Source organism: Anguilla anguilla, chromosome 2 (assembly GCF_013347855.1).
Source record: "Anguilla anguilla isolate fAngAng1 chromosome 2, fAngAng1.pri, whole genome shotgun sequence".
Taxonomy (NCBI): domain Eukaryota; kingdom Metazoa; phylum Chordata; class Actinopteri; order Anguilliformes; family Anguillidae; genus Anguilla; species Anguilla anguilla.
The window spans coordinates 49644695-49663898 of NC_049202.1; the positions used below are offsets into that span (position 1 = coordinate 49644695).

The 19204-nt window shown below is 37.1% G+C and overlaps 1 protein-coding gene across 15 annotated transcripts in view; it reads right to left on the reverse strand.

Annotated features, from left to right (window-relative positions):
* Nucleotides 1-19204, reverse strand: part of LOC118220689 (RNA binding protein fox-1 homolog 1) — a 330165-nt gene that overhangs the window by 160798 nt on the left and 150163 nt on the right. For 3 of the 15 annotated variants that reach the window (XR_004763998.1, XR_004763999.1, XM_035404786.1), the window contains exon 1: nt 3867-4485. The exons of 4 other annotated variants lie outside the window; for them this stretch is intronic. Coding sequence is in view for 8 of the 11 variants with exons in the window: in XM_035404786.1 (XP_035260677.1) it covers nt 3867-4010 (144 nt within the window). In the remaining 3 variants the exon portion in view is untranslated. Of the gene's footprint in view, nt 1-3866; nt 4491-19204 lie in introns of those variants that run through there. 8 more of the 15 variants (XR_004763997.1, XM_035404782.1, XM_035404780.1 and 5 more) reach the window with 6 other exon arrangements.

Below are 19204 nucleotides of genomic sequence, written 5' to 3' on the forward strand. Positions count from 1 at the left end.
AAACAACTATACAGACTAAAATATATCAGAATTAACTTTGCATAAATGCCCAGATTAATAGTTGTCAAGCAGCTGAACTCACTGATTATTTTGGTTCTTAAACTGGTCAGAAAAAGATGGCAGCCTCTTTTTCCCACAACAAGCAACAGATGACATTGCACAGTATTGGTGATTACATCAGAAATGATAAATCTTTTTGTAGAAGTAAATAATTTTTCATCGCAATTGACAATGGAGATTCATTGGCTGTTGAGATTAACATGATTACGTGGAGCACAAACCTCTCTTCAGGTGAAGTAGAATCAATGCATTAAGCTGACACAAATAAATGCTAAGCAAAATTCCAATGCTTTATGGTTCAATTTCTTTCCATTAAATTATATCATTGGATGGGGATTGAATCTGTTCAGTGCGCCCTCCATAAAATTATGAACACTCAAGTAAAGGAATGGCACGAGAAAATAATAACAAACCAATTGCATTAAAGTTTACCCACATAAACAAATAAATATCATGGATTTATTGGACAGGACACCGCAATGCTCACCATTAAAATCAGTAAAAAAAAAAAAAGACAAAATAAACTCATTACTATTTATAAGCTGAATGGGGAGGAAAAAACAACAGGAATGGTGCTCTGCGGAGAACACATATTGCTAACCATCGGAGGACTGGATAGTTCAGATAACGCTCCAGAAATGTCCACACCTGAGCAGGTGTCTGTCCAAGAGACTTTCAAGGTTTACACATATATACTAAAAAAGGATTTTAAAAACACTACTTAGTGTAAGCAATCTGACCAGTCAGACGACTACACTGCTAGTTATACCTGCACTGTTGGCAGACCACGCGTACCATCACATTCAATGCATGGACTATATTGTTTTGCCTGCTGAACTGTTATAATCCCCCTGCCATCCGGATGCCGCATTAATCATATGAACGTCCGACAGAAACAGTAAACCATTTATACATAAACTGTGAAACAGGATTTCAGTTTATATGATTGTCAGTGTAGCAAACATAGATCTGTAGACAACAAGCTGCACTGCTATATACAGATAGAGATCCGTGCGCACAGCCACACAGTCAGCTTTGCATATCAGAAAATAACATTTTTCAGAATTTAGAATAGGATCCAGAGCAGAGGCAATCATAAACTGTGCCCACCATACTGCATTCACTGCTGTTTGACACACAGAAACCGCTGCTGGAATATCAGTGGAAAAAACCCCTTCCACAAAACATCCAAGTGTCTCTGATAAATATTGCATGATTTATGTAGTTGAAACAAAATTAAACCCATTACTTGCCGCTTCTTCTCACCAGCAAGTACCATACTGTTATAAAATTTGATTAAAGTTGAATGTACTGCTCAGTTCTGATTTGGTTGAAATACTGCATATTAGGATAGCAAAAAAAGAAAGAAAGAAAAAATAATAACAAAGACATACATGTGGTGAATAGACAGCAATTTGACATGACCCATACAGGGTGAATCCAAAGTCTTTGAGAATTTTGGAATTGGTGCCTTTATTTTTATATACATTTATGTATCTACTGAAGTTTGTCATTATAGTAAATATTACTCAGTTTGTGAGTTAAATGACAGCTGAACCATAAGATTTTTTATTTTTATTTTTTTCTCATGATTGACCAAATTAAACCAAATAAATACATAAATAAGTAAAATATTTGCTTTCCATGACAGGGCTAGATTAATTTCAACTATGTTGTGATTTGAAAAATAACATATACATATAAACTTTACAAATGCTGAAGATATAATTGAAACTTGGGTACTAGTGTCTTCTGAGATCTTCTATGCATAGTAAAGAAAATTCATTTCAAGCATATATGCTTCGATTCCAGTTTATTGCGGTTAACACAATGCTTAGTGAATGACCAAATTTCAGAGGTGCATTTAATTGGATTCAGTGATGTTACTGTATATGCTTATATATGCTCTTTTTTTTAAACAACCCATGAATTTGTGCTGCTCTGTGGCCGAATGCACTCATTGTTTAGAATTTATTTTCAAACTCTAAAACAAAAGTATGACATGCTACATAATGGAAAAAAAAAAAAAATCCAATAAGCAATTGTGTTTTTTGCAAGTCTAAACTTAACTGTTTATTCACATGAAGTAACTGATAAAATGAATGAAATTTACAAATAATTTTCTTTAGAAATAAAGGGCTAAAATCAAAATATACTCAAAGATTCAGCGTCTCCCTTTCTCAAAGAATACAACTTCTTATGCCCCATGATAGTGCTGACATGGCATCGACATACAGCATCAGTCAACAAAAAAAATCCAGTGTACCAGGAATAATGAAAGCATTATGTTCTCTCAAACGTTTATGGTTCCAGGACCTTATACTAATTCCAACGGCATGGAGATTCTAAATACGTATATATATAGCGCCAAAGATTCGGAATTCCCAAATAAAGCAAGCAAGCACAAGGACAGAAGTGACTACGTACCAACAATAAATTATAGAAAGAGAATATAAAATTTTATAAAATTTACCAACATTTTTGAAAATACACTTTAAAGTTATCACATAATTCAAGAAAACCTTTTTAACTAAATGCAGCTAACAGAGAGCTGCTATATAAAATATAATTAAATTTTCACACAATGTCAGTGTGAAACATCTAAAACACGTTTACTTTTCTAACAATGTTAACCTGCATATTGATTTAAAATGGTAAAAGATATTGTGATAAAAAATGCTTCTAAATAGCATAACGTAATGGAAAGTTTTTTTTTTTCTAATCATTTGCAATTAAATTAACTAGTAATACAATTTATGAAGCTAAAGGTAAAGGTTAAAGGTCGCACAGAAGGCTAATGGTTGCTCAGTGTAACAGAACAGTGGCAAATGAGATCACAGTTCATTCACAGAAAAAAAGAATGTGCACCAGCAGAGAGTAACATTGGATCTGACATATTTCAATTGAATTCTGAATTTCAATCACCTTCTGAAAACTCATTAAGGGCAGTGAGAAAAAATAGGGAAAATCCAGATATAAATAGTCAAAACCCTCAAATTGTAAAGACACACAATGCAATCTATGCCAGAAAAACACACTCAGCTAATGCCTTTCCTATTCAAAACAGGAAAATGCAATTTTACACACATACACACACACGCACATACTTACACAAACAGTAAACAATGCTGAGCACATATGAGGTTATCACATTTCAGTGTAGCTCTTTTCATACATTCTGCAAATATTTCCTCAGCAATATGAACTCTGAACATGAACATAATAATTGCACTTCATTACATCAGAAAGTTCATTTGAAAAATTCATATTTATAAATAATAGCATACTGTTACAAAGCCCACAAATGAATTATGTATATTAATTTAAACATATATATAAAGACATATATTTCTAGGTATTACCTTGTAGTGTGGTAGAAGCTCTCTTTGTTATATAAGTATATTATATTAAAAGAAAATCTAAAGTAAAGTATTTCAAAAGGCAGTGGTTCATTTAATAAACGAACAAAGTATGGCTTCTTCTGTTGATTCGTATTTTATAATGTGTTGCTGATCTGGAAAGAAAACACTGAAAAGTGTGAGTGTGTGTGTGTGTGTGTGCGTGCGTGTGTTTGTGTGTGTGTGTGTATACTGTAAATGCACCTGTATATACATACACACAGACAGACAACAAACTTTGCTGAAACACAACACTGTGACACAAGCACATTCACCACCACAACAACAACAATATAGCAACATATTTCGATTTTGATCAAAATTTCTCAACCATGTATTCCAAACCCAATTTGTTTTACAATAAAAAGCTGCATTGACTTGGAAAGCTGAAAACAGAGACATGCTTACCTGCTGTAAGTACATGAATGTCAAGGCACAGGAAAGCTGAGGACACATGCCCACATTTGGCAGAGCGACGCACGTTGCTCCCGAAAGGGGATGCTGCATCGTGTTTCTGAGAGGTCTACGTAGAGCAAAAGAAGGGACTTGCATGCGCGCTCGTCTCGTTGTCTTGAAAGCTGAGTTTCACCGGTCGTTTGTTGAGCTGGCGGCAGTTATGTTTTGGAGGCAAGAGCGCGTGACGGGATCCGCATGTGCCAGCGTGCGCGTATGTGTGCAAGCGTGTTGGCGTGTGTGAGAGAACGCCGGTGTTTGTATGTGAGTGTATGTTTTTGAGTGCGTGCGTGCGTGTGTCTATGGTGTGTGTGTGTGGAGTGTGTGTGCGTGCGCGCGCACGTCCGTGCGGATGGTACAGAGCGTCACTTCGCTGGCTAAGCCAGGGCCCCCCCGGTCAAGTGAGGAGACCGCGAGAGAGGAGCATGGAGAGGAGACGGACCCTGCAGCCTGCCGCTGGACGGATGCAACTTGCCTGACAGTTCAAGGCTCAGGCAGCGCAGCCGACGCTTTAGCTGCTGACTAGTGGAGAGAGACTGCCTCCTTTGCGGGGGCTTCGCTCGGCTGCTGCTGATGCTGCACGGCTTCTCATTTGTCAAATGGGTCCTAGGGCAGAGTCTTTTTCATTCACTGAAATTTCAGCGCTGTTCTGAAATCCCAAGGGAGGGGCAGGAGGGGGAGGCAAGAAAAGGGGGCTGAATCATAAATAGCTGTTGAGGTTTTTTTTTTTTTTTAAACCAACTGGCATTGTCCAATTGGAACTGAATTGCCCTTTTGATATTATCATTTAGATGCCTCCCTTTGTATGACCCATCCCTGACACAAGAACAGAGCTGAGGCTATCCATCTCCTATTTAAATGAAAGGACACTGTCAGCCAGTTTATACAGTACAATAATAATCTGCAAATTTATCTAGGCCAATCAAAAATTAACGTGTTTCTTTGGAATTTTTGAATTTGAGAAAAAAAGAGAATACAAACTAAATATCACCAAGTAACAAAAAAACAAAAAAAAACAAAAAACAAACAAAAACAAACTATTTTCACAAGTACAGAACAGTGTTTCCACAGAAATTGAAAAGGAACATGCTATACCATGCTATCTTGCATCAGGGAAATTATATCTGATAAAAAGCATCAATTATTGATTTTGTACAAGGATAGTCTACTTAGAAAATGTCAGCTGAACTAACAGTAAAATGCCATCTCTGAGACAACTAGTTCGTACAGGCTAAGCATGGTTTCAAAAAAGAACAGTTCCTGAACTGGTGTAAACTGGAAGTAAATAATTCAGGTCTCCTGGTCCAATACATCTCTCACAAACAGCAGCTCAAAATGACATAAACCTTGCTTTAACCTATTTTACCTAGTAATTCTACAAAGGCAGATTAAAAGAGATCAAAGATTTATCGGGTAAAATGATGAATATTTAATTAATGTATGGAAGGTCTACCTGACAAGGGCAAATTGTTGTTTTTGAATTACCATAGGGACTCACCTTAAAATAAAGAAAGAATAATTCAGACCTTTTCTTTCATCCTATGTTTCAGTTTTTATAGCCTCTCTGCTACTTAAATCATCAGAAACTGAACTGGAGAGGAAAAATTGCAGAACCTTATTATAATAATGGATAAAACGACATAAAATCAATGTTTTGATGTTTGATTAACTTTTTCCTTTTTAAAAGTGTCCCTTTAAAAGAAAGATTTTTTTTTCTAAAGAGAGCTGCAGAGCGCATGACTCTTCCTCTGTGTCCATTACATTTCCTTCTCCAGTTGCCCCCAGGCATTTTTTTTTTTCACAGTAACATGACTGTGTTCACTGTATTTGTGCACCTTCTCTCAATACCTTTTTTTAAATCTTATTATTACATATGATGACATCATTCTTTAATGTTATCGTAAGGCACTCATCAATTAATTGTATTCTTCCAAGGTTCCCTTCCAAATACTACATTTTATTTGTTCAATAATGTACAGTGTATGCAAAAATGAAGGGCACTACAACACTGTGGAGCTGCTTCAGTCCACTTGCATACCATCTAACTAGCCAACACTCCAGCTCAGAACTCCAAATTCAAATATTCTTCCTCACATTCAATCTTTGTTTTATAAACTTAATGGCCTTGCAGATAATTACCACTGTGGAAGTGTTAAGAAATTCACAAATGCTCTGGCTTAATAAGGAAGTGGGGGAAAATATAAAAGTGATTTATCATTAAGCGTTTTCTCAATACTAATGACCACGGCACACTCTTTTGAAGTCATAATATAAAATGAGCGGGCTTAGCAAAGAAATATAATTAGATTCTTGTAAAGAAAAGGCATGTTTCTCCCTCTGTTGTTCTGCAGGTGACAGATGATCACTCCCAATGTATTTCCATGTCAGGAACGTTTTTATAAAGCTGCTTTTCTCACCAGTTTTTCGCGCAAGGATCAAGACATTGTGAAAACCTACTCTTACCCCAGGCAAAAGAGAATGACTAATTTTCTCTGTCTATCAAGTACAGTGTTATTTTCATTGACTCCTGAGATATTTCATACCACAAGGTCCTCAGGGAATATACTCACGTTAACACTCAGGTATCCTTTCAATTTCAGCCCTCTCTCACTCTATCCCTCATTGAAAACAAAACCCGTTTTGATAATGAACAGTACTCATCTTATCTTTCTTTTGTTTTCTTAATATAAAAAATGAGAAATACATAAATGCATACGCAGAGGAAATATAAGTACCATCTCACAGAACATAAAAATAATCTCTGTTTGGGGAACCATGCAAGAGGAAATATGAAATAATGTTTTATTTTTGAAGGACATTTGTTTTCTTTTTTTGTCTTTTTATCCAGTTTCACCAAAGTGCCATATGTGCTTACACTTGGCCCACATTCACAGCTGCAGGCAAGAAGTGAACCTTCTGCGTTGCCTCCATCCCTCTCTCCACATGTTTAATGCAGCAAAATAACCTTCCAGCAACCCCAACCTGATTAACCGCCATATACAATCAACACACAATGCAATCATACTGCCACCCATGTGCTTTAAGTACTTACATTTGCCACACACCACACAGTCTATTGTACCACATGAATATGCTGTATGGAGAATACTAAACAAGATGCATGATGGGTATTTTGGCCTATCTGACAGTAGGCACTATGTACTGAACTAGAGGGTGTGCTCATCATGTACAAGGGCACACCTTGAAGATGAAGACATCAAATTAAAGTGAAAAGTCACACTATGATTACTTGGTGAATGTGCCCACACATGTATCATGAGGGTGTTGCTAAGAAAGAAAAAAATTAAATATAGTGTGTTGCATTGAATCAAAATACACATAGAATACATAATCATCATTCACAACTGAAATGAGTAAGAAATCAAGCAGGCAGAAGTTGCGCTTACAACACTGGAATACAATGTCACCCAGATAAATTTGTGTGCATTTTCTGTAAGCACTGGACATGCCTTTGTGAACTGCACAATGGGCATATACATGTCTTTACATATTGCCAGGGGTTCATTATGTAGTGTGTTTCTCATCAAACCACTAATCTGCCCAGCAGTGAATAGATGCTGCAAAAAATGTTAAGGTTTTTTTTTTTTTTTTTACTTTCCATCTTTTAAACTTTTAGTTTATATTACATGATGTTTTTCCATATTACATTATTGATACTGTATGTATAGATTTCATTATTATTGTATACTATTTAACATGACTGATCCTTGCAATGACAACAAACTTCAACAGCAGCTGATGTGTAACATATGCTTTAGTCTTACCAGTACATGAGTTCTTGGTTCATCACTCCCTTTCCATAACAAAACCTTTAATTCTACAGCAGGATGTCCTCCAAGAAAACATATAGAATGATGTTTATTTTTTTCTTTACATTAGCAATAATTTATAATGTTGACTGTATGATGAAAGTTATAAAACTGAAGTAAACTGTATAACCTGTAAAACCATAACAAAGGATAAATACATGGATGGTAACATTTAAACACCACAATTCTGTCAATGAGGTGGCTGGCTCTTTATTTTATTTTATTTTTTTTACAAGGATAATCACTAAAACTATAATGAAATATGTTTATGAAATACAACATGTTTTTAAGTGCAAAGTGATTAAATCTGTAAATCTGGGGTTGGGAAGGAGGCAGTTGAAAATGTGTAATATTTCATAGGGTCTAACAAGTAAACTAAACAACTAAACTGCTGATCTAGGCAGTTTAATGAAACCATGCCATGCGTTCAAAAGTATCCATAAGCAGCACTTAACAGTTTGAATAAAAACTGTTCTTTAACACAGGAACACACATTTCGCTGAATGAGCCCCCACTAGTGGTGTATTAACGTAGGAAGAATGGTTCTGTCCAAGTCCCAATTTAGCAAGAAACCCTTGCAGCTTCACGACAAAGGTTGAGACAAACAATGATGATTTGTTCACTTTTGATTCCACGTACAGGGGTTGGCAGCCTCTACTGGGCTGGACTCCACTTTACAAGAGAAAGGATATGAGCTTCACAGCATTCTGAACTTTATCTTTCACCAAGATACACAGACAATATATCATAGAGAAAGTAAAAATGAACATAAATATTTATCTTCAATGTAAACAAGAGAACAGATTGGGCTTGGTGTAAACTGCCCTGATGTCTATTTTTTCAGGGGTTTTTTAAATACTGTAATTGTTATTGCTTTATAATGGAATGAAATATAGCCAGCAGGCAAGACATTCCGTGTATTTTTATGTCTGGAGATTTCATGCAGCATCTTGGATCCAATCAGGCAAAATAACTTTCTTACTCCTTACTGTGGCTAGTAGATAATTTTGCTATGACCAGTATTTATGAGTTACCAACACTATGCATGTGCGTAGCTAGTTTGTATAGCCGTGCAAAATTATTTACCTAACATAGATTAATATGCTTTCAAGCATATAAAAAAAACATGAGAGTCCAACTGTGCACTCCCACAAAACATCTGATAAGTATATCATTATCCTCGTCTTCCATTTCAGTGGTAGACTATGGAAACTGGTAGCACACCCTGCACAATGCACATGCTCTTAAAGGGAGGTCATTTGATCAGCTATGAATAAATGCAGCTGCACCATATCCACTGATAATATATTCAGTATAACCCCGCCCTGTGTCCAGGTGCGCTAAATGTTATACGCAATGCACTCCTGGTCAGGACCATACTAACAACCACAAGCCACCATGGGCTGTATTTTCAAGATCTAAGCGCACGGTTTAAAGCGCATGGCGCAAGTGCATTTAGGGCGTGTCCGAATCCACTTTTGCTAGTTTAACAGTGGATAATCTGAGCGCAAAGTAAGGCACGTGGTTCAAAGGGGTTGTACTTAGTCTCTTTATTAATCATAGGCGTGTTTTGGGCGTAACATGAAATAAACCAATCAGAGTGTCATCTCCCATTCCGTTTAAAAGCCAGGTGCGCTTGCACCTTAGCGGATTGCTATTATAATGGCGGATTTGCCAAGTAGTAGGAAACGGGTCTGCTCATGCGCGAAGTGAAAGCGCATGAGCAGAGCATCTACAGCAACAGCAGGTTTCCACAAAATATTATATAATGAATATTATGTTAATATATATATAATATTAATATATTACCAATATTATGACTAACCATTATGACGTATTTTTTTTGAAATATTGCGCATTGTGCACCCGCCTATGTAGGCGCATATTACTATCTTAATAATGCGCCCTTAAAATAACAGTAAAATACTGCGCCATTGACTCAAGACCAGGTTTTTGTTGGTTAATCGCGCAGTCGCTTTCCGCTGCCTCAAGATAGCAATGCGCCTGACCACACCTCATTTTAAGACCAGCATGCCCATGGGTGTTCAGATGGGCGTAAGTACATGTGCTATTTAAACAATGTGAGCTCTGGACAGGAAAATGACAACTGCGTCGGTCTGAAACTAGCAAAGACACTTGCGCTGCGCTTGGCACCACTTTGCGCCGGGTGTAAGATAGAGCCCCATGTGCGTCCAGTGCACCATGTACCGCACCACTGACTGTGCCCATGCGCCGTGCGACACTGACCTAGGAAAATAGAGCACAGACCTTTCAAACATAAGGTAGAATGTGACTGGTAGAACGTGAATGGTTCCATACTCTCACACCATTTTTCCCTGACTTCAAGGCTCAGCGGGTGGTGCGTTACACTATTTACTTGCTTGGCACATAGGGTGACTTACGTAACATAGTTTTGCACATTATCTGTTTGTACAGCTGGACATTTTCTGAAACAATTCAAGTAGCTAGCTCAGTGGTATAACATCAAAGCACTATTTAGACATGAACACAACACTCTCTCATTGATAGCTGAGTAACTTAAGCGTAACACTTGTGGTAGGAGGATGAGGAGTTATACACGCAGGAGGAGTTTTTAAAAAAACATTTTGCGGGGATATTGAGGTGGCTATATAGTAAAGTAAATAAGTTCATGACACATGAGCGGTGGCTGGTAACAGCAGAAAATATGTCAAATTTGCCATATGGGAAATTTATAAAATATTTTTTTATATTCTGGATAAAAAAAGGCAGGGTAAATTGGCAGATTTATTCAAATCCACATACTGACAATTGCAGTATTGAGAAGAGAAGAGAAACTCTGACAGAACAAATGCTCTGCAGGAAGGGAATATAAGCATTTAAAAATGGGTAATTTACTGTGCTGTGAAAACACAGGCATAAGCACTTAGCATCTGTCATGAATTAATTTGCTTATATATGGAAGGGATAAACAATGACAGCTGTGCGGTTCTCATGATATACTCGGGGTACATATGAACCCAGACACCCTACTTTTCATTCACTGGTAAATCATGGAACTTATGTTGCTACAAAAAATAACTTGTGATGTCTTGAACAGAAATTAGGCATCCTTTTCAATGAGGAAAAATGGAAACACACACCTCCTCTATAACTAGGTGTTCGGTCCATCTAAAAGCAGCTAGCTTCAAAAGAGCGACATAATGAAAAGAAAACAGTGGTTATTCCTTCCACATGATAAAATTCATGATTTAACGGATTTCTTGAAACACTGAATGACACATTTAACAAAATGCTTGAAGCAAACTATATTTGTATATATTAAAGTGTCAAATATAAACAGGTTATTATTATGCTGCATGTTATTGGGCTGTGTTATAACACAAAAAATAATAAGATCCTGCATGCAGCTTGTTTCATTATTATTAATTAACTAAAAATGACTTGAAGGTAAAAATAAGAAAAACAGGATGGCCAGGTAACAGTTTGCCAAAAAAGTACCTAAACAATCCTCTGGCATTCTGGAAAAGGGTCTTGTGGACAAATGAAACCAAGATTCACTTGTATCAGAATGATGGCATGAGCAAGGTGTGGAGGTTAAAAATAACTACTTAAGATCCTGGGAAAGATGGTGGGGTGTTATGGTTTGGACATGTATGGTGCTACAGGTACTGACTGACTCATCTTCATTGATTAAGTAACAGCAGATAGCAGCAGAATTCATTATAAATTGTACAAAAGCTTATTTGTTATCTTATTTACACAAGATCACACAAATGCCTTATTGGACAGAACTTCATCCTACAGCAAGACAATGATCCCAAACACACTGCTAAAGCAACAATGGAGTTTCCAAAGCCCAAAACTGGAAAATGATTTAAAGGCAAACTCATTCTCCTGATCTGAATGAAAATGAACATGCATTTCACATGCTGAAGAGAAAACTTCAGACAACTATCCCCGAAAACCAGCAGATGAAGATGGCTGCAGTACAGGCTGAGATGAGTATTACCAGAGAAGATACTGAATATGTAACAAAGTACTAAACATAGCTACTATTATTTGCATAACATCAATATGGTCCAAACATTATAATGTCCTGGAATGGGATGGGATGGGGTATCAAACATGTTTTATTATTCAGTAGTTTAAAGCATTAAGCTAGATGTATAATCATTTAACTAAGTTTGTGAACATATAACTACATGTTTTGAAACAAATTTGATTAAGCATTTAATTAAACTGCTCCCCCTACCCCAATGCGTGATCACAATCTCCAACCCAATCAAGTTGTTATACCTGTATAGATATTACTGGTGAGCTTTTGCGGCTTTTAAAATAAACGCTTATTACCTAAGATATCCCAATCTAACTATCTGATTCCTCTATGGTGGATATCGATCTAGAGTATTAATATGTAAGGGTAAATGTGAGTCCGTTGTTGCAATAAGTCGCAACAGGTTTATGCAAAGGGCTGAACAATCACCCTGAAAGCATTTACTTTGAAACAACTGACTCACTCACGCTGTACATCTCACAGATGCCATGGCTACTTTCCAAAGAAATTAATTATCTGTGACAATCTCATATTTATTATGCGTATTTATACATGTCTAACTTCTGTCAAACATTATTCCAACAAACAGCAATTACAAAAACAAAAACAACAGCTTTTAGTACAGAGGTTGCTCACTATATGTTGACCCATTATTGTCATTTTGCAATTGAATCTTGACATTTTTGAAGAATGTTTTCAGTTTACGCCCTGTTTTCAGACCATGCACTCATGTTGATTCGTCCCAAATACGGCCAAGTCTAGTGCTGGACTACTTGGATATATATAGAGTGGGTGCGATGTAACAGCAATAAACAATTCTAAATGACAGATAAGAAAATAAAATGAAATTGCATTTGTACCTATCCAAAGTTTAGAATTACATAGGTCTGTCCACAGTCTTGACTGAACCAGATTCTGTTTTAAGTTCATCTGCCTTAACACTGCTAGTGTCATTGTCAAATTATTCAGAGATGCTGGCAGTACCATAGAGGCCTACCATGGGTTTGGTTGCTGTAGGAAAACATGAGCATGTAGTTTGGTTTAGTGGATTTCCCCAGGGTTTTTTACCCACTTCTGGACAATTTATTTATCCAAATCAGCAAAGATCCAAACATAAGTCAATATTCCCAGCTCAAATACATTAGTCCTCTTAATTAATCCTTTATAAAGTACAACAGTCAAACTCAACAATGTTCAAAAATGGTCTTAAAAAATGCAACTCTAAGCACTCATTTGTACACTATGGAGGGGACTGGGGAGGACAGGATGGAGGGATGGCAAGGCCATTGGTGTCCAGACACCAATGCAAAGAGACATTTCAGAAAGCTGGGGCAAATGCTGTGGATGACTTCCCCCATTCTTTCACCAGGCAGGACCATTAGAATGCTTTAGCTTCCATTAACTTGTCACTTTCTCTTGCAGCTGAGTTTGCAAGGGGACCGATTTGTTCTGACAGAGTTGTGGGCTGTCACATGCAGTAACGATTCAGCACAGACCAACAGTAAAACCCTCAGAGCTGAAAAATCAAGGACGGACCGGAGTATACATATCGTCTTCCTCCAGAGGGCACTGGGCCAAAGTTCACAAGAGCAGGTTCACCGCATTCTTTGAAACAACTGGAAAACTTTGTTTTAAATATTATAGGTACACTGACATATGTACACATTATACCAGGTTTAAGCCCTTAGGTTCTGTACAGTACACCGATGCATTATATTAATATAATAATGGTACATCAAAAGCACATCATGCATGCACACATTCATGAAAATAAGCACAACATGATCATCCTCCACCGTGTAATTATTTGGAAAAAAAAAACACTGAGAAATTATGCTCCTAGCACGGTTTGAGAGCTTTTTTTTCTTAAATATCCATTTGTTCTGAGCAGAATCTGAATTTTAACATTTCTGTTCTTTTATTCCTCCTGCAACATAATGTTCCGGAACAAAGAATGAAATAAAGCAGTTTTTTTTTGTTGTCCTTTTTCTCCCACCATGCAAGCACTGAAACCATCCTAGTTGCCTGCCTCAAAACCTTTTATATTTGGCTTTTGACTGTCGTATTAATCACAACTGCCTACATGAAGCCCCCACCCCATCACCACTCGTTTAGAAAAAGAAATGCATTCTATGGACGAATTAACTTGGCATGGCTAATACAGCACCATGACAAAATAGCCGTGCTAGAATTGCTTTGATATAGGGAAACGAAGGGGGGAAATCCCATCGGAAGAGACACGACTCTCACATCACTCACAGCAGCAAAAGCAAATATTCTTATCAACTCCTGGCATTTACAAGGTGTAGGGGTAGCAACAGCTACAGAACTTGTTGAAATACAGGATTTCTAAACTGCATAAATCACATCCAACAATTGACTTGAATATAAATAGACGGTAATGTCAACATTATCAATGCCGAGAGATAAAAATTAGCATTGTTTGCACTAACAGATCCACTGAAATAGCTACACAGAAGCCAAACATTAAAAATGAAATGATACTACCCACCTTTACTGTGACACAATCAAACAACCATGTAGCAGCTGGGGGAAGAACTCATTGCAATAACATGCACTGATGGGCCTACTCGTTTTTAGTAAGAAAACCAAAGGCATAGACTAAGCATCACCAATAATATTTTAGGCTACGCAAAATACCACCACCATGATATAAATAAAGTGTGTTACCCTAGGTCTTCTACCTCAACTTTCACCTAGCAAAAGCAAACACAATATGATATCCTCAAATTCCAGCTTCCTGTCAAGGTTCAACTCAGCCATCAAAAAAAAAAGCATTGTAAATGGTAAATGGACTGCATTTATATACGCTTTTATCCAAAGCGCTTTACAACTGATGCCTCTCATTCACCCATTCACACACACACACACACACACACTCACGGTGAAAGGTTGCCATGCAAGGTACCAATCAGCTCATTGGGAGCAATTAGGGGTTAGGTGTCTTGCTCAGGGACACTTCGACATGCCCAGGGCAGGGGATCGAACCGGCAACCCTCCTACTGCCAGACAACCGCTCTTACCTCCTGAGCTATGTCGCCCCTGACATTGTTATCCCATTGTGGCGTGTGTAGGCCTACTAGTTGGCAAGCTACTAGCAGAAATGGCGTCGCTGGTAGTAGAGTTAGCAGGTAGCAGCGGTAACTCAAAAAAAATAAAATAAAAACAGATATCCATTCTGTACTGAAACTTGCATATCAGTTACAAAATGTTACAGCTTTATCATTCATTCATTTCTGTACCAACACTTGCTTAAGTTACCAATAATGAACCTGAGCGTACGATCACACCCTTGTTACAGTGCTAGAGTGGTCCCTGAAGCATACAGTCACACTCGTGTGACTAGAACACATGATTAGAATATTTATTTACAAGAGATGCAACAATAAGCATTTGAGTTGAAGCTTGTTCTTTCTAGGACTGAACACACTTATTTTCCACAAAACACTGCACCACAAACTCCTTACAATGCCGGTTTTCATCTCCTCACTTTGAGCATTTATTTGTTTATGTAAACGTTCACAGTTTCTCAGAAGTATCAACAGTTTTGAGCCGAAAAAAATATACTAGACTACAGTTAGCTAACATTAAACTGCTAACCAAGCTGTCAAAATGAGCAAACTGCAGGCTGCCAGAAAGCTGAATATAAATTCTCTAACATTGATTACAATTTTCAGTGTGTAGTATCACGGGTAAAATCGCCAGTGATCAAATAACTGAATAAACACTCAGCAGAAATGTGAAAATAATCCATGGTGTTAAATGGCTGCGCCCATGTAGTTACAGTAGCCTTATTTATAGCATATCTTGATCAGCACAACCTTAAAAAAATACCATACAAAGATCATGTGTGTCAATTACAATGTTTTCTAGAATCGGAATAATTCATTTGTAGACAATGACCCCTCAGGATATATTTGTAATGCCTATTATAGACTAAAACAATTGGCATGTAAATTGAAGATAACTTTAGTACAGACAGTTGACAAATGATCCAAATATTTGCCCATCTTAAAGGCACTGTTTATCAATCTTTTAAAAAGTGAAATCTTTACGGCATTTTTCGCGCAAAATTGTTCAGAGGACACAGTGAATGAACAGAACGAAATAGCAACCCATAGACTAAAAAATCTTTCCGCGGTAATGGTCTCAGGTACAAACATTTATGCTATAAGAATGATTTGGCAGATAAATATAATCACATACAAATTCTGAACATAAATTACAAGCTTTAAAGTAATTGGTGCCCCGATTCTAGACAGCACAATGGTTTCAATTTCAATTTCAATATTAGGTAACTGTTAACATTACCACTGTTACTATAACAATAGCTTTATGGTAACCCACCTGCAGTGCAGTTTCTCCCTCCTCCTCCTCTAGCCTTCGTTTTTTAAAGAAGAAATTTTCTATACTCATCTCTGTAAAAAGCAAAAAGTTAACATTTTCATTAGCTAGCCATCAAACCTAACGTTAGCTGGGTGAACGCTGATGCTAGCTAAATGCTAGTTAGTGTTAATCAGAATAGTATAGATACCTTTTCAGTCTTGCTTAGGGCACAGGACTCTTTCTTTTGAGGAAACGTTGGAAAACAACCGCTAAATTTGACCAATTTTGAAAAACACGAAACATTGTGTTACCTGCCACAGACTGCCCTCCCAAGTATGTCTGCGTTCAGGCACTGATTTTTAGAAAGTATACTAGCAGTATGCCCTCCAGGGATGAAAATTAAAGATCTTTTTATAAGTACTATAAAATACCACTATAAGTGTATGTGATTCAGTATGTGATGAGCATAATGTAATGACATATATTTGGAAGTATACTTTCAAGAAGTACACTTTAAGCATACTTTAAATTAAGTACAAAAACTAAGTACACTTTAAATATTTTTGTATACTTAAATAATATTCTTAATATACTTAGTTTTACTATTATTTAACTTGGGAATTGATTCAATTACTTAAATATGTTATACTCAGAAGGAAAAAATGTGAAATAAACATACTTCTTTTTTCTTCTATTATAGAATTTAGCTAAGCTCATCAATTAGCTTTAAAAGCTTAAATAGCTGGAGATATTTACATAACATTCTCTCTGGGTTATTCAGCTCAATCCCGCAGCTCATTAAAAGCCTCTCCATTTATTTGCTGTGTGCTACAGTCCTTAAGCTTGTCACAAACAAAAAAGGCCAATTTTACTTTTCCCTGAGGTGTTAATTGGTGCAACATGCCACCTGCCTCTTCTTTAATTATGTCATTGCATATGAAAACGTCAATTTTCATAGCACTGCATTAACAAGGTTTCAAGCTTACTACTGATCAAGGATACTGTGTGTGTGTGTGTGTGCAGGGCTGGCCCTAGGATTTTGGTTGCCCTAAGCAAATCTGTCCGAGCGGGTGGGGGGTGGGGGGTGCTGTTGGATTCTTTCGAGAGGGGGGGGGGGGTCGCTTGGTAAAATCCTTCTTACATTACATTGTTATGAAAATGTTCTGTTGCCATTCCATTTGAAATTTATACCGCAAGTTCCGCGATAGGGGATGAATAACGTTATTACGAAAATAACGTTATTTACCTTATATAAACATTGGATCATGTGGGCCCCCCCCCCCCCCCTCGTGGTTGTGTGGTCCCCCCTAGCGGTTGTGGAACTATACAACCGCATAGACCGTTTATGCCACGGGCCGGCCCTGTGTGTGTGTGCACGTGTGCACGTGTGTGTGTACTGGAACCCGGTTCAAGCTCTTCTGAAAAATGTCCAGCTGAGCTCCTTGGGTAAACGGTATCAACCTCTCCACAGACTGGAGATAATTGCACATCTAATGCTTTGATAATGGATCTGGGAATGCAGGGTCTTAACAGGAAAGATGGTGATCTATAACCCTTTCAAATATGGAATGTTTTTTACCATCATATGTACACAAGATACATAACTGATCTCGCTAACACAGACTGCTGAAAGTGCAACACATTATCCATTACACTGACATCAAACTTAATGACAAGAAGATGTTCATGCTTCAATGGCTTTTTAGCTGCAAGACTTAAAAGCATGTGCCCATTCTCAATGAGCTGGTATCTAATACAGTTTATGCAGTGTGCTGTATACTTAAATGTGCTGAAACCACATGAAACCCATTTCAGTTCACACAATCCCTGATGAATCAATTTCACTGTATACACTGCAATTCTATCAATCTTTAAATTATCTAGCATCAGTTTGCACATTTTTAATGGGCAAAATTAAACCATGCTTGCATAATTTCTTAATTACCCCTTTTTACGTTTGCTGTTCTTCAGCCTAACATTTAGTTGGCTACATTATCTACTCCACCTCTTACATAGCCCTACCCCCTCCTTCCAGAACAAACAAAAATGTAACAATTTTGACAAAAACAGAAAAATACAAAAAAGAATCTTGTTATAGACATGGTACCATAATATTTGCAAGAACTGTGTTTATCAAATGACATAATACATAGGTTCTTTTAACAGCATCTGCACTGTAAAAAATTAGAATGTCACTAATTCAGGCATCAGAAACTAAATACGCACCAAATTATTAAAGAAAACATATTTATTTATATACTGGGGACAACATAAAATTATCTTCAGAACATTCTCATCACTGCTCACCTGGATTAAAAACCAGGATGCAAATCCAGTTCTCGGCAACTGGCTCTGAATGGACTGCTGCAGCTCCCACCTAACCTTGCTTATCTTTGTCAAGCAGGTTTCTTGGCAAAGACTGCCAGAAAGACAAAACTATGAACTTGGCTGGATGGGCACAAACACTTCTTGAGCATGTATAGGATGTACAGGGTTTCATAGTTCTGTCGCTGGAGGGCTGCACTGCAGCTTATTTTCCAAGTCTCTTTTAACCACTTTAAGTCACAATCTCAGAACTTGAAGGAGAAGTTTAATGTCATCAATTCACAATATATACCCTGTATGAAATCCATCCCAACAGGAAAAAAGTACTTTTCACTGTGAACAGATTGAGGATTGACTGTCTTGTCTTATATGACATGCAAAAGCATATATAACTTCAGTTAACCTTTCATATTTTGCATTTTGTTTTCATATATAGATTACAGCCTAGACAGTCTGAGGTATCACCTACTGTATAACAACACTGAGGTATGATAGATTCAATTCCCAGATGGTCCAATGCCATTGTACCCTTGAGCAAGGTACTTAACCTGAATTGCTTCAGTAAATATCCAGCAGTAGATGGATTGTACACAAAGAATATAAATTTTGTAAGTTGCTCTACATAAGAACATCTGCTAAATGCCTAAAAATGTAAAAATGAATGTACATGGAACAGTACTCTTGTTGGTCACAAGAATACACACTGATTCTATATGCAGCACCCATGTTCATCCTACTATGAATAATTACCAGAG